Below are 16183 nucleotides of genomic sequence, written 5' to 3'. Positions count from 1 at the left end.
TCAAAAAGTACTTAACGAAAATGTACTTAATTATAGTGTTTTGGAAAGCTCTCGAGATGAGCTACAAGAATGTACAAAAATATATAGGATGTTCCATTTAAAAAAATTGAAGTGACCTTCACGTGACCTTCAAATGACTCTTCAAGGTCAAACCAATGATACCATCTTATGGCCCCCTCGAAACCATACAACTTTTGTCTAAAACATTTTTCTCTATCTTGCTTATTTTTCGAGTTATTTGGCTGCCTAAGTTAAAATGGGTCACCCTGTATAATATAAAATCTCATAATATATAATATAAAAAAAATAAAAATTATTTATGATGACTAATTTTATAGTGACTTATTTTGTATTTATATTATAATGATCTAATCAAAAATGGAAAATTTGGAAAAACGGAAAAAGGTTTTATTAAAGATACATATAAAATATAACTATATAGCTATAATTTATTATAAATCGTTTTATAGTTCTATATTATAATATTTATATTTTCCCCTCTAAAGATATTTATTTTTTTTGTTATAAAAAAATATATGTATACATACGATTAATTATTTATTAAAGATGTAGAACAATCCCACTTCATGGATCTTTCAACAGCCATTTTCCATTTGGAATATCTGAGATCTCTTTCTAAAATGAAACATTTAAATATTATTAAACGAATTAACTTTTTTCAGATATAATTATTACAAATATGTAAAAAAATCTAAGACTTACCATTTTCACCAATCACAGGTGAAAACTTGGTTATTTGAGACATATCCATTTCATCTATATCAATTAAGTCTATACCAATGGCAGCTAAAATGGCGGCACCTAGTGCTGTTGTTTCAACCATGTTTGGTCTCACTATTTAACACATATAATTATTTACTTAAAACATTATCTTATTAGTGATTGTAATATGAAGGAATCATATTAATATTAATATTTATTTACCGACAGGTATTCCGGTTAAATCTGCTTGTAATTGCATTAACAAATTGTTTACAGTCATGCCACCATCCACTTGCAGCATTGTCAACTCTGTTCCTGAATCTTTCACCATTGCCTCTAATATATCTCTCGTTTGGAAACAGACTGCTTCTAATGCTGCTCGTATAATATGATATTGTTCCGTATCCTCGGTAATGCCGCAAATTACTCTGATTTCATCAAATTATATAAATGAGATAGAGATATACTAATGCTTGATTAAAGAAAAAAACTTAAAATTTTTTAATAGAAAATTAAAAAAATAACGAAAAAGAAAACGGTAGAAAATATAAGAAACAATACCCGCGCGCATCTTGCTGCCAATAGGGCGCGTATAGTCCTGAAAAAGCTGGCACAAAGTACAAATCACCAGAAGATTTCACACGCTCTGCCATATCTTGCGTTTGCATTATATTACTGAGAAGTTGCATATTATTTTTCAGCCAGGCTAAAGCAGCTCCAGCGACAGCGACGGATCCTTCTAGCGCATAAACAGCTGGAGATCGTGCAATCTTGTAAGCAACAGTAGTTATTAAACCATGCATTGAATCAACCTTCTGTAAAGTGGAATTTTCATGAATTACTTTTCAATGTTCTTTTTATGAAAAAAGGGAAAGTATTTACTTTTTCTTTTTACATGTATATTTTACATTATACATACTATATTTCCTGTATTATAAAGTAGAAAACATCCTGTACCATATGTAGCTTTTGCTTGACCAGGCTTCAAACATAATTGACCGAGAAGAGCTCCCTGTTGATCACCCACACACTATACAAAGGAAAATATAATTATTATATAATGTTGTCTATTTCAAGTGTCATTAAATTTGTTATAGAATTTCCTGCATTAATGAAATAAATCTATTATTCTGTTTAGGAGAAAATAATGATATAATTTTAATAACAACTGAAGCTGAAATAATTTTAATAATAACAAATTCAACTATTGAAATTATTACATAAGGAAATAACTTTATATTTGTACTAGCCTTAAAAACAAATATTAACTTAAGTTTATAATAAATAAAAATTATATAAAATTCTCTTCACATACTTACACCCGCTATAGGTATGCCTGCAAGAACTTCAGGAATTGAAATATAACCATAGACTTCTGCGCTGGACCGTATTTCAGGAAGAATATGTTGTGGGATACCGAAGAAGTTGCATAATAAAGGATCCCATTTCAATGTATCAATATTCATTAGCATTGTACGAGATGCATTTGACACATCCGTAATGTGTAATTGACCTTTTGTAAGATTCTAAACACAAGAGGTATTTGATGATAACATTTAAAATATTTTATTTTTATTTTAGTACTTACCCAAATAAGCCATGTATCAATTGTCCCAAAGGCACATTTTTTTGCATCTACTGCTTGTTTGACACGTGAAATATTATCTATCAACCAACGTATCTTGAGAGCACTAAAATAGGGAGATAATGGTAAACCACATAGAGGTTTCAAAAAATTCTTGTTTCTAGTTTTATTAGGGATATTATCCCATACAGCTTCTAAAGTTGTTGTTGTCCTCATATCATGCCATACTGTAAAATTGATAATTTTATTTAATAATATTTAACATGCTTATAATGAGACAAAATTTCTTGCACAAGTAATTTCTATTAATATGCGTTAAATTAGTAAATGCAATGTAAGTCATAAAATTTGACTAAAAATTTGAGTAAAAATGAGATGTTTTATAATATCTATTTATACCAATTGCATTATGCAAGGGTTCTCCAGTATCCTTGTCCCAAACCACTGTTGTTTCCCTTTGATTAGTAATCCCAATAGCTTTGATATCCGAGATTGATAAGCCCATGTCTTTCATTTTTTTTATAGTCTCTTGTATACATTCTATGACAGCTTGTAGTATCTCTTTTGGATCCTGCTCCACCCATCCTTCCTGAGGATATTTCTGCTTGATTTCAATCTGATGCAAAGCAATTACCTTTCTGCGTAATACATCAAACACCTAAATAAATAAATATAATAAACTTTACAAAATATATCGACTTCTAATGATCCCTTGTTTTTATTTTATAGTTTCATTGTCGAGTGACGATTCTTATTGTTGAATCCTCCTTTATACTTTACCAAAAATCTGGCGCTACTCGTTCCCTCATCAATAGAACCTATATAAGGTCCAGTGGTCTTCTTAATGTTCTCAGGCATATTGTTCTTTCGTATAGAAAGCAATTAAGTCACGTTCATCCAGCGTTAATTTCCGTTAATGACAGACATCGATACAGATCTAACCTTTGTAATATCCTATTACGTAATACATATAAAATTAATAAAGATATCGACACATATATTTCCGATATTAATATTCTCAATTTCGGAAATAATTAATCTTAAGATATGTACCAAGGTTTTATATTGTTTATATCATAATTAATATTGACCAACGTATAGTTAAATTCGTTCATCTCTCTCTTACAGATTTTGAGAAATTTTGACAAAAATATACACTCGTTTAATTCGCTTTCTTATATAAAAGAAAATTTAAACAATATAAAAGAGAGGATTAAAAACGTTTGAAAATTTCGTCCAAGTAGCATTTAAAAGGATGACGTTCTATGACGATCGGAACTTCGAAAAATGAAATTTCAGAAATGAGGGGGGCGGGGGGGGGGTCAACCCATTCGAGTTATCTAATTTTAGCGCGTTTGTTTGCCCGAGATCACTGCTCTTATATTAATTTTCGATTTAATTAGATTTAATAATTCATTAAATGCTGGTGTATCTCAGATATTCAACTTTCAAATTTTTTGATTTTTCATTTAATTAGATTTAATAATTCATTAAATGCTGGTGTTTTATCCATTTTCAAATATTCAAATTTATCCAGATCAGAATTTTCCATTTTTCTTTAATTGTTGGTTGCATTTTGTAACATTTTTTATTTCGTTTGATAAATATGGGATGGACTCAAAATCTTCTCTGAATATTTCCTTCTTCCCTCTTATTCACTCTTTTATGTAAAAAAATATAACTTCAATAACTTTTGTCCTTCTATTTCTTTAACTATTGATGATTGTGGAGTTTGCTGCCATTTAATAATTTCTTTCGTTAAAAAGTATTTTTCTCGATCCCACGATGTGTACATCCACTAATAAAATTAATATAAAAATTAATAATTAATTATTAAGCCCAGCCAAAAATTCCGGACCGACAAACATGCAATTTTTATCTCTGATAACATGATAACTATATTTATATGAAAAATTAAATATCTATATATTAATGAATACTTACTGAACAATCTCAATTTTGATAATCTTGTATTTAAAATGATGCACTAAATTTTAATTAGTTACCTTTATTACTTTACCGAGATTCCATTTTCCGTAGTTTCGATCGTGAAACGGCACCTTAGTCGACCAATCAGGACAAAGGAATATTTGTTCCTATTATTCTGATTGGTCAATAAACTAGAATACCCGTGAGTAGATTTTCGAACGCAACGCTAGAGATGAGGTGGCATTTTTTTTTATTAATCTGGTAACCTTGAATTCTCTTGAATTGCGAGCTTTCACCGCAAGATAAATTTGAAAAATTGGCCCGTCTCTTCCATCGATTCCTAATCTATGGACAATTCGTGGGTGACAGAAGAGAAATAACGCAGAAGAGAAGGCGTGACATGAGATAAAACTTATCAATTCACGGCGGATCACGACGGACATTTGTCAAGAAGACTCGACGAACTGCTTTTAAATAGCGGTTTCGGTGGTCTTGCGTGTGGTGTGACTGTCTGTGACTCTTCCCTTGCGGTTGTTTCCCGTGAAAATTCCGTTCGGCAAGCGCGATGGAAACGTACGAAAGCGTCCTTCTGGTGAAATCTGAGATTTTCGTCTTCAAAATCCCGCCAAGGTCAACCAACAGGGGTTATCGGTAAACGCAAAACACGTTTTAATGCGAACGACATTTCGTAGATGTTCAATATGTCAGAAACAATGGATCTGTTTTCGGTTGTAACAACGCTAACTGTTCCATTGCTCGCGAATGAATCTTGTAAAGTAAATTAATTTAAATCAAGTAAATTATTTTTTTGTTATTTACCGAATTTGTACGAATGCATATGCAGCTTCATCCGTGATTTCACCGCAGGGCGGCTGATTGGAACCTGCAGGAACCTTCGTGGACTGGTCGTATGCGATTAGTGTCACAGGGAGATAACATAATGATAAAGCTGGAGGATAAGATTACGGGTGAATTGTTTGCCAAGTGTCCTATCGAGCAGTATCCTGGAATAGCGGTAGAATCAGTTACCGACTCCTCCCGATACTTTGTCCTGAGAATTCAAGATGATAATGGACGATCAGCCTTTATAGGTGTTGGCTTCTTAGACAGATCTGATAGTTTTGATTTGAATGTCGCTCTTCAGGATCATTTCAAATGGTTAAAGAATCGAGAACAGATTGAGAAAGAGAAGGAAAAACCAAAACAGGAATTAGATCTTAGATTCAAGGAAGGTGAAACTATCAAGATTAACATGAAGATCACTGTAAGGATATGTTTATTATATATTTGTTTTCTTTTTCAATTAATTTCTATATGTTTTTCATTAAAACCTAAAAATTTTGATAAAATAATTTAAACAGTTTTTTTTTAAATTTATGTGTGAAGAGAAAATATTTCAAATCGTATAAAAATGTTAGTCAGATATAACATATCATATGTCTGTTAGCTTCTAATAAAAAAAAATGTTTTTACTTTTATTATTTTTTTTAGAATTGTATAGAGTTGCATCAATTAATGTGGAAAATTTTATAAATCTTTGTAAATTATTTCTGGAATATCTTAAAATTACTTCTTCACATATTTGTTACTTAGAAAAAAGATGGTAGTGAGATTTCATCTAAATCCAAACAACGTACTGGCGCAGTTACGGGTTTGCCACCTCCTCCAGGTGGTGTCAAGATTGCTCCTCCACCAGCAAAAACTCCTACTTCCTCACCAGCGCACAAACCACAACAGGGTCAGAATCAAGATGTTACAAGTTCTGAGTGGGGTGAGTTTGCCAGTGCTTCTCAGCCAGCATCAGCATCCACACCTACAGTACCCAATGCAAGTTGGGTACAATTCTAACTTTAAAATTATATGTATAGATATTTTATTATATATAGAGTAATTTTGAAACAGATGGTCAAATTTTAAATCCCAATATATTATCAAAGTTTGTCCACCTATTTTTGAATCACCATATATATTAAAATAGCTAAAATAATCGATTATACAATAGATACACAAGAGAACTAGAGATTTTATGAGTGATTGTATTGAAACAACATATGAATAGTAGAAGTCTTATGTATGTATGTGTATGTATGCATGTATATATGAATGAATGTATGTATATGCATATTTTAAGTATGTATTTTAGTACTATATTGTGAGATAAAAATTATAGCAGCATGAAAAGGGAAACTTATTGCGAAAAATTTTAGTACTTATAAATATTATTCAAGTTTGTCTCAATTGCTTTTGGACATCCAATGTATCTAGAGATACAATTTTTACATGTGTAAATGTTGATATTAAAGATGTATTTAGTGCCTTGTATAAACTAGTCCAGTAAATTAACTGCAGTATAAATTAGAAGTAAATTTGAGCCAGACACTGCAATAATTAACACTGTCTGTTCAGTACTTACAAGAGAAGACACATATTTTTTTCAATTTATGATCAATAATAATTATTCATAACAAATTATTCTCTAGTTTATGTTTAATTGTCCGACTTTTACAAATTATATTAATGCCATACTAAAGTCTCTTCTATAGCAAAAAAAACACAAGTTATAAAAAAATAGAAAAGAAAAGATGCTTCAATTGCTAGAAATTTCAGTATAATATAAATTGTAAAATATAAATTGTAAAATTTGTCGAATAATTAGAGATACAAGTAGAGATTAATTTAAAAAATTGGCATTTAATCAGATTATATAAACTTCATATATATGATATTTAATAAATTTCACATATATGATATTCAAATAACATTTTTTAACATTAGTATATTATATTAAATATGTGTAATAAGTTACTACCATTTGGTCTCGGCTATTCGCTTGCAACGTTTGTAAATATTATGAAGGCCTACTGTAAAAACGGGCCTAATTTTCTCATACACTGGATGTCCATAAAGTTCTTTATTAAATTATATATTTGTATCACAAACCAGGTTTTCATTCATTGAAATGAATGAAACAATTCATAGCTACAGCTTTTTTCATGTTACTTTATACTGTCTTTTTTAAAACTATTTTTATATTTTTCTTTTCTCACAAATATGTTAATTATTATTGATAAATTTTTATAAAGAATATTTTTAATAAAAGAAGAGAAGAATATTTAATAATACTACACAAAAACAATATTTTGTTGTCGAGTATAAAAATATTTGTTTCTAACATTTGTTACTATAATGGTTTCGCGAAAACCATTAGAAAATTAATTTTAGATCTTCTATTATATCTCTTTTGCAGGATAATAAAATTTTTCCGTCTAGAGAAAAATATTACAATTTTATATTTGAAATAATGTAAATAAAAATGTGTTTGAGTAATATTTGCTTCTTTTTAGGTCGAATGTAAAGAAATATTGAGAAATATATGCAAGCACAATTTACTTTACATGTGCATTCACATGTAGGGATTATGCATTTGTTACTAGAAATGTTTCACATGCCTATATGTATAAATTCGGCATAAATGAACAACAGTTGTCTCATGACAAGAAATAGAATCTGTTATACTGTATGTGTTTATGACTCGTTAATTAAATCATAAATTGTACAATGTTATTTACATTATCCAACTAAATTTTAATGTAAAATATAAAATAATCTTGTTAAACAATATTGTTAGGGTGAAACTTGTTGAATGAATGTTTTAGATGAAATTTTATTATATATTACTTTTTTTTCTCTACAAGGATTTTCCTTGTTGGAATTGTTTCAAAAAAAGTATGAAATGACAGCAAAATATTTGTATAAAAATAATAGTAATCAAAAAAATTTATATAATATTTAACATTAAAAATGAACTTCTACATTATATACATAAGAAACAATGTTTGAATAGTAAATGAATTAAATAGAAAATGAATGTAGAGTATGTGAATGTAAAGAATATTATTTTTAACATAGAATGACCGAGGGAAGAGGGACAGACCTGTTGATATTAATTAAAGAAGTAACTAGCTTAAGATGTGATTATCATTCAACATTATAATTAATAAAATGAGTAAACTTTTTCAATCATTATAACAGTTTTAACAAATAACTGGAATTACGACATGTCAAAAGCAAAAATGAATGCATAAATACAAATAATACTTGCAATTTATATACATATAAGTGACATTTCCACGGAATTATTTTTTATTTTGATGAAACAATTTTTTGAAATATGATAAAAACTCTGCCTTATTGTAAAAATCCTTTTTGTGTGCATAGCTTTACATTTGTTTCTGCAATCATGATCTGATATCAAAGATATCATAAATATATTAAAGATATTATAAATTTTAAGAACAAGATTTTGCTGCTGTCATATCTTTTTTTGAAACACTGTATAACATCTTAACATTCATAGTTCTAATCGTATATTAATAATATAAGATATTGTATTACAAAGTGATATAGATGGAAGGCACATTGAAATATCCCTTGTATCTGTTCTAATTTCATGTATATGATAATAAAAGAAATTGCTGCAATGTGTATATCGTATTATATATATGTGATAGCAACTAAAAGAGAATTATTGTAATTCTGATTTATGTATAATATTATGTGTATGAATGCGTGTGATATTGCGTATGTGTGTAACATTCCATTTTTTATTTTCTGTAAACACATTAAGAGAGTAAGAATAAATATTGAATGGACGTTAAAACTTATCGAATTTACTTTTCGATAAAAGCTCGGGGAGGTAACAAGACATAATCAGATAGCAATAAAATTCTTGCATATTTCTTCATATATTCTCTTTTCCGCGCAATACATAATAAATAGTTAAAGAGTGCATCCCAAGAATTGTTACGAATCGTATTACAAATAATATTTTGCAGGGATATAAGTCGTTATAGCAATGAAAAGTTATTCTATCACTTGTACGAACGACTGATTCGTCTAGTAATGAGTCATCATTATCAACAACGTTTATTGCGTGCAACGTTGAGTCGTAAACTACGCATAGCCATAGCACGACTGAAATGTCGTTGTACCGGACGCTGAAGCTGTCCACTGACTAGAGTTGAATCCTCGTCACATTCTACACTGCTCAACACAACCAAGAGCACACCAAGTACCTAATGATAACAGGCAATCATATCAATAACAATTTCCGCCTTCTGGATATAAATAGAAAAAAAGGAGGAAATCTCTGTTTTTGTGTAAAATCTCCCAAATAACTTGTTATGTTAAATAGTTTTGAAGAAAATATTAGAAATTTTAATAGTCGATAAATATAATATAGAGACTAAATAAAATTTGTAAATATATTATCAATTAATTTACATACCAAACAAATGATAATCAGCAACGTATAGATATGTATACTCGCAGCCGGCAATGATTCAACTTCCTTTAACGCGTCGGCAGCGTCAGAAAGATCTGGTTTTAATTCTAGCGCGTGACGCAAATGAACAGCTGCTTCTTGAAAGTGTCCATATGCCTGCAAAGTGATAAGATAAAAATGTAATTAACGATACTGAATTCTATATCGCATACTCGGTATACTCTGTAGAAATTTGAATATAAAACTATCAGTCTTATTTTTATATTATATTTTTGTTAGCATGTAATTATTTATTGAAGTAACAACAAAAAATTAAATTTAAATTAATTGTATTGAGATGCTAAATTGTAAATTATTAAATTATATTGAATTTTGCATAGTAGATAAATAAATAAACATGTAGAAGAAACAAAAATTTGTTGTCAAGAAAATTAGTTAATTATTAATATAATTAATATAATTATTTATAATCATTATTTTTTATAATTTGTATTTTTATTTTATTATCGCTAATTTTTATCAATTAAATCTTGTATATTAAAGATCTCTCAGTATGTTGTAATTTTAATACACAAATATGAATATATTTGAATGATATTTGATTACACTGCTATTAAGTTATTGTCTATATACTTTGAATATTTGTCCAAGTGTAAGATATTGTTCCCATGCATTGCGATCTGGAGGTTGCAACTCTAACGATCGCCTGGCTAAATACGTCGCGTCATCCAAGTAATGTTGTACCAGTAATACTCTAGCCAAGTTCAAGAGCACTTCTGCATTATGCGGCGATACTGCAAGTGCCCTACGAAAGCACTCGATTGATCTCTGTGCATCGCCTTTAATACGCCAAAAATTTCCTATTTGATTATACAGTTGGACAGATTTTGGTTTCTGAAAAAAAAAAATCTCATTTAAAGAGAATAATTAGAAAAGCTATGCTAATATATATATACATATTATTTTAAAGATATCAATATCTGAATTGCAATTATATTTCTTGTAAAAATAAAAATGCTAATTAAATGTTCCTATTTAGAGTTCCTCTGTTCTATTTAGATCTGATACAGAATATCTGTGATTTAAATGAGATTTTGAAATAAATACCTCTCGCTTTGCTTTTTTCAAGCGTTTTTCTAACAAGTCAATATCAACATCAATAGTTTTGCCACCATTTTTCTTGAACATGAGTGCCACATTGGGTTCTGGTACCAATGGGTGCTTGTTCCTGTTTGCCACACCAATCAGATTATCATAATAGGTAAAATTCACTGGCTTGCCACAATCCAATATTATATTGTCGCACTGCTGGCCAGAGGTGCATGTCACTAGCTCGTTTGACACTTGCGAAGACAGAGGAAAGGACTCATTGATATTTTTTGTGTCCTTCAACACGAATGACGAGAGTCGTCTGCCAAGGGGACCAAAGTTAGGGCTGTTCTAACACTGAATCAACAGCAAGCCACACACAAAACGCTAACTACAGGAAGAAAAAAAAAAATTATGTATCATACAAATAGTATTGCTTGTGTATAATAAAAACATAAGAAAAGGCTTCGTGCAAATTTACACACAGACTAAGAGGATTTTGGCTTCCTTTCTGAATCAAAATAATATCTTATTACTTAAGTTATGTTATAAAAAGCATACGATATTTTATACCATCGAGAAACATGATATATAAATACATAATATAACAGAAAAAAAAGACAGAGAGAGAGAGAGAGAGAGAGAGGTAATTGAAAGTATAAAAAATGTAGCTAAAAAAAAATCTAATTCTATGGATATAATTTTATAACCTAACAATGCGACACAATAAATATGCGGTTGTATATTTTACCTCTCCTGACTAGCGAAAGCTTTACACTCTTGACAGTAGAGCACTTTCTCATGTTTCTCCAGAGTCGCAGTCCTGCTCCAGCTCTGACCATTGCTAATAATGATGCCGTTTGCGAGAATATCAAAAATCGGATCATCCTCGATCGGGCTCACGTAATCGGTCGTCTTCACGACCTTGTCGGCGGCGTTTAAACGCCAAGATGTCCGCGAATTCGTCAATTTTATTTGCAGAATTAGCAAGCAAAGCGCGTACCTCCCTTTGGTCCACGACAATCGCATTCTTCCTTTCAATCCTTCCTCCGAACGAATTGTTTACAATCTTGTAAACGACAATGGGGGGAAATAATGAAGAGGGGCGAGGGGCACTATTCCCGGAGGACCGGGCTTTTCGCGCATGCGATAAATATGCGTTCTCACAAGGGAATTTCGCGAACACGGAAATTCTTCTTGAAACTTTACACACATGTAGGGAGGGAGGATAAATAAATAAATTTAGAAATTTTAAATTGTTGCCCAAAAACGATTTTAAAGAGTGAAACCATCCCTCATATAAAAGCGGCTTTTTACTTTTCTCGATATATCTCGAAAATTATTCGAGATATTGAAAGAATAAAATTAAAAAATTTTCTATAAAAATATTATTTTTCCGAAATTTTATAGTTTCACTTAGAATCGCTTTTTGGTAGCAATTGAAAACTTCTAAATTTATTTATTTATTTTCCCTCTCTCACACATATGTAAAGTTCTGTCAAAATCAGAATTTCCGGGTTTCCTTGTCAATAAAAAAAATATTTATTCTGAGAAGAGAAAGATGTTATAATCTTTTGTTAAATATTTCTTAATAATGAGTTATAAAAAATAAGACTATGCTAAAGCAGAGAAAAGTTTTGAAATAAATATTTATATAAATAGAACATGTTTTTATATATTTTTTACAATTACATCAAGATACAAAAGTAACGTATGCAAAAGCCCTTAAAATAAATTTTTTATTTGGCAGAAATTGTACAGAATACTAACATTTATTTCAAAAAGATCCAAAATCTTAGTAATACTCGTAAAATAGAAATTCATGTCTTTATAAAATGGAAAAAGTGTATAGTTTTATATATATTTAAGATACAAATATAAAACAAATATTTTAATACATTTATAAATACTGATAAGTAGTGATAATAATATTCTAAAATCAGTCAAACTCTTACATCTATATTACACATACTTTAGATCTGTTCATATTACTTGTACCCCTGGAAAATTTCTGTATTTAAAGCGCGATAAATATATATTTCAACCTCAAAGGGCAAGAGAAGGAGAAAGCTGGATGTAGAAAGTGCAAGCAATATAGATCTATTGTAATATCAAACACAATGATGTATACACACACAATACATACACACACATACATACACAAGTTTAACTAATAATAAGACTAATTGTGGATTGGAGGGGGAGATTATTAAATTTTAAAATAGTTTAAATTATTTATCAGAAATAATATATGTTCTTTCATGTCTTAATTAGAAGATTACATTTTTATTTTATCATTTCAATATGAAAATCATCAGCTATCTATATCATCTTCTTTCTCTTTTTCTGTATATATTTAATACTTATATAGTTATATTCTTGATTGTTTTACATTTTGCATATGTTTGAAATACTAATGTATGTTTACATTATCATTATTAGATTATATTTAAAAAAAGAATTTGTTTACTTCTGAAAGAGTTTCAAAAACATTAAAAATATCTATATAATATTTACAAAATATAGATAAATTTTTATATGTTACCTTTCACAGAAACAAATTACACTAGAAAAATGCACTTCTCCATATCACAATTTAAATATAAAATGTTACTAAGCATTTGGATTTTTTGACATTAATTCCAAATCATAATCCATCATATCCTTTACAAGTTCCTACAATATATATGTATATGTATTATCAGTTTATATATATTTATAATATGTAGAATAATTTAAATTATTTAATTTAACTCTTTGATTTCTATTATTTTTCTTTTTTAAGCTGAAGATGATTAAGTGATTAAAAAGTTTATAAATAAAATTAGAAAACAGAAATTCATTAAATATATAAAATTAAAAAATTTTTAATTACATATATTGGTATATTAAACTTAGTACACATATTATAAATCAAAAATATAAAATAATAATTTAGCAAAGAGAGGCAAACTTCAAATATTAATTCAAATTAAATAGATATATATTTAATATAAAAGACAAATATGTATCAAAACATTTCTAAACTCAATTATAAGTTTATTTTTGTGTATATGATTTTCTAGGAGACAAAGAGTTAAATAAATAAATGTATTAAATAAATAGAAAATTACCTCAAATGTGATTGTTGGTTTCCATCCGAATTTGTTTCTTGCCTTTGATGCATCACCCAAAAGTATATCCTGCACAAGAAAAGCAGAGTTGGGATCGTTACTTCAAAAAAGTAACGCGTTACCGTTACCGTTACTTTTCGTGAAAAGTAACTCGTTACCATTACTCGTTACTAATTTTGAAAAGTAACTCGTTACCGTTACCGTTACTAAGAAAGTAACGATTCGTTACTTTTTCGTTACTTTTTATAATACAACAATTAAATTAATTTATTTTAAAATATAATTATTATTTTATAGTATTTACTATAATTGATTTTAAAATACAATTATTACTTTTATATATTCGATAATTATAAATTATTTCATCATTGATGTTCTTCATATTCAATTTTTCATTTATTGTAATTTAAAAATTTTAGATTTATGAATACAGAGAAAAACATCATGCATGTATATAATTTTCCAAAATATTTGCAAACTGTTTTGTAATAGGAATAGATTTTTCAATTACTAAGGGGATACTATCCAGGATTACAGAATTAAAGTAACGATAAAAGTAAAAATGTTAAATTCGTTACCGTTACTGTAAAAACGTAACGACGTTACCGTTACCGTTACAGACAAAAAAAAGTAACGATAACGGTAACGTTACAAGTAACGCGTTATTTCTCAACTCTGAAGAAAAGTAAGATCAAATCCACGCCTAGAAATTTATTTTTAATTTCTCCTAATTTATAAAATGATTATATCTTACCACTTCTGTTGGTCGAAAGAATTTTGGATTTATGCGAACTAATACTTGACCAGTTTGTGCATCTTGTCCTGTCTCATTTATGCCTTTGCCTTCCCACTTAATTGTACGACCTATATATTGGAATGCTGTTTCTACAAATTCTCTTACACTATGAGTTTCTCCCGTTGCTATGACATAATCATCTGGTTGTGTTTGTTGGAGCATTAACCACATTGCCTACACACATATGCATTATGTAATATAAATTATATATATCTAGAAATTTAAACTATTTAATTTATCATAAAGTGCAGCTATACTAACTTCTACATAATCTTTGGCATGGCCCCAATCTCGCTTTGCATCCAAGTTACCTAATTCAAGCACATCCTGCAATCCCAACTGTATTTTTGCTATTGACCTAGTCACCTTTCTTGTGACAAAATTCTCTCCTCTTCGTGGGCTCTCATGATTGAACAATATACCATTACATGCAAACATATTATAGGCTTCTCTATAATTTACAACAATCCAGAAGCTATATAATTTTGCGCAAGCTAAAATTTGGAATTATATGTATATATATAATATATGTATATGCATATGTGGGAATATGCGCATCTGCTTTCTGTCTTTCAATTACCATATGGAGAACGTGGATAAAATGGTGTCTTTTCATTTTGTGGTACCTCTACCACTCTACCATAAAGTTCAGAAGTTGACGCGTGGTAAAATTTTACAGACTTTTCTAAGCCACACGTACGTATTGCATCTAATAATCTTACTGTTCCTACAGCGTCTACTTCTGCAGTATATTCGCTCACTTCAAAGCTCACCTATAAAATAGAAAATATCAAATTTAATTTCACTTTATATAAATATTTACACAATATAATGTTATATATGTATTTGATACAATATACAAACCATAACATGACTTTGTGCCGCAAGGTTATAAATTTCTGTTGGCTGTACTGTGCTTATGACCTTGATTAAACTACTGGAATCAGTCATATCGCCATAATGCAACTTCATTTTACCTTGGCGATGGCATTTTGGATCTTCATAAAGATGCTGAATGCGAGCGGTATTAAATGAACTGGCTCGTCTGATAATACCATGCACATCGTATCCCTTCTCCAGCAAAAATTCTGCCAAATAAGAGCCATCCTATAATAGTAACAATAATAAAAGAGATTGTGAATACAATTTAAATTATACTGTTATATTTCAAAGCATAAATAATAATAGTATAAAAATAATAAAAAATATATTCAGTAAAGCGAACCCTATATAAAAATTGAAACACTATTCACTCTTTTTAGTATAAAATGCAATATAGAATTAAACTGCCTGTGATGAATTCAGTGTATATTTAATCTTACTTGTCCTGTTATGCCTGTTATTAGAGCAACACGTCTACCATCGCTAGTTGCCATGTCGGCTGTCAACACATAACCAACCGTTCACTTTAAATTCTCGGTCTACTGTGTCAGACCATTGCCAGTAACGATAACGTTTATCAGTTAAAAAAAATTAATGCAGCAAAAAAAGAACCGTGACAGTTATCATGCCCCACTCATTTTCAACACATAGGCTAGGTAGGCCGTACACCAATGAGCGGTGATTATAGATTATAGTCGACAATCGATAATATTATCGATTTTTCTGTTCAATTTCTTTGAAATTTAAAATTTTTATTTAACGTATAAATTTTAATTTTTTAC

At 29.2% G+C, this 16183-nt stretch overlaps 4 protein-coding genes across 9 annotated transcripts; 1 reads left to right on the top strand and 3 right to left on the bottom strand.

Annotated features, from left to right (window-relative positions):
* Positions 1-429: 429 nt before the first annotated feature.
* Positions 430-5113, bottom strand: Gk1 (Glycerol kinase 1). 5 transcript variants are annotated; one of them, XM_083096096.1, is made up of 11 exons: positions 4253-4374; positions 4000-4106; positions 3089-3262; positions 2708-2966; positions 2312-2535; positions 2043-2249; positions 1643-1753; positions 1285-1538; positions 946-1151; positions 724-855; positions 430-636 (listed from the first exon to the last, which is right to left on the bottom strand). In XM_083096096.1, exons 3-11 carry the CDS (start codon positions 3164-3166, stop codon positions 551-553), a joined length of 1557 nt encoding a protein of 518 aa, XP_082952222.1. In that variant the 5' UTR covers positions 3167-3262; positions 4000-4106; positions 4253-4374; the 3' UTR covers positions 430-550. The 5 variants fall into 5 exon arrangements, with proteins under 5 accessions (XP_082952222.1, XP_082952225.1, XP_082952224.1 ...); XM_083096099.1 differs by lacking the exons at positions 4000-4106; positions 4253-4374 and adding an exon at positions 5057-5113; XM_083096098.1 differs by lacking the exon at positions 4000-4106 and having other exon boundaries at positions 4315-4431.
* Positions 4504-8722, top strand: LOC145969823 (NECAP-like protein CG9132). Of its 2 annotated transcripts, none has more exons than XM_083096102.1 (3): positions 4504-4888; positions 5082-5501; positions 5831-8722. In XM_083096102.1, exons 2-3 carry the CDS (start codon positions 5148-5150, stop codon positions 6083-6085), a joined length of 609 nt encoding a protein of 202 aa, XP_082952228.1. In that variant the 5' UTR covers positions 4504-4888; positions 5082-5147; the 3' UTR covers positions 6086-8722. The 2 variants fall into 2 exon arrangements, with proteins under 2 accessions (XP_082952228.1, XP_082952227.1); XM_083096101.1 differs by having other exon boundaries at positions 4507-4888; positions 5105-5501.
* A 241-nt stretch (positions 8723-8963) lies between these two features.
* LOC145969822 (uncharacterized) lies at positions 8964-11891 on the bottom strand. The gene is made up of 5 exons (XM_083096100.1): positions 11362-11891; positions 10629-10932; positions 10155-10415; positions 9525-9677; positions 8964-9312 (listed from the first exon to the last, which is right to left on the bottom strand). Exons 1-5 carry the CDS (start codon positions 11637-11639, stop codon positions 9154-9156), a joined length of 1155 nt encoding a protein of 384 aa, XP_082952226.1. The 5' UTR covers positions 11640-11891; the 3' UTR covers positions 8964-9153.
* A 941-nt stretch (positions 11892-12832) lies between these two features.
* Positions 12833-16054, bottom strand: Gmd (GDP-mannose 4,6 dehydratase). Its single transcript, XM_083097376.1, has 8 exons — positions 15842-16054; positions 15384-15626; positions 15100-15292; positions 14781-15013; positions 14478-14693; positions 13724-13792; positions 13156-13286; positions 12833-13082 (listed from the first exon to the last, which is right to left on the bottom strand). The coding sequence occupies exons 1-7, from the start codon at positions 15893-15895 to the stop codon at positions 13224-13226; spliced, it is 1071 nt and encodes a 356-aa protein (XP_082953502.1). The 5' UTR covers positions 15896-16054; the 3' UTR covers positions 12833-13082; positions 13156-13223.
* Between the last annotated feature and the right edge of the window lie 129 nt (positions 16055-16183).

Source organism: Camponotus vicinus, unplaced genomic scaffold (genome assembly GCF_025532165.1).
Source record: "Camponotus vicinus isolate PSW18456_S1 unplaced genomic scaffold, iyCamVici1.0 SCAF_4, whole genome shotgun sequence".
Classification (NCBI taxonomy): Eukaryota; Metazoa; Arthropoda; class Insecta; order Hymenoptera; family Formicidae; genus Camponotus; species Camponotus vicinus.
Note: the sequence above shows the minus strand (reverse complement) of the source record. Positions and strands in the feature narration are given on the sequence as shown.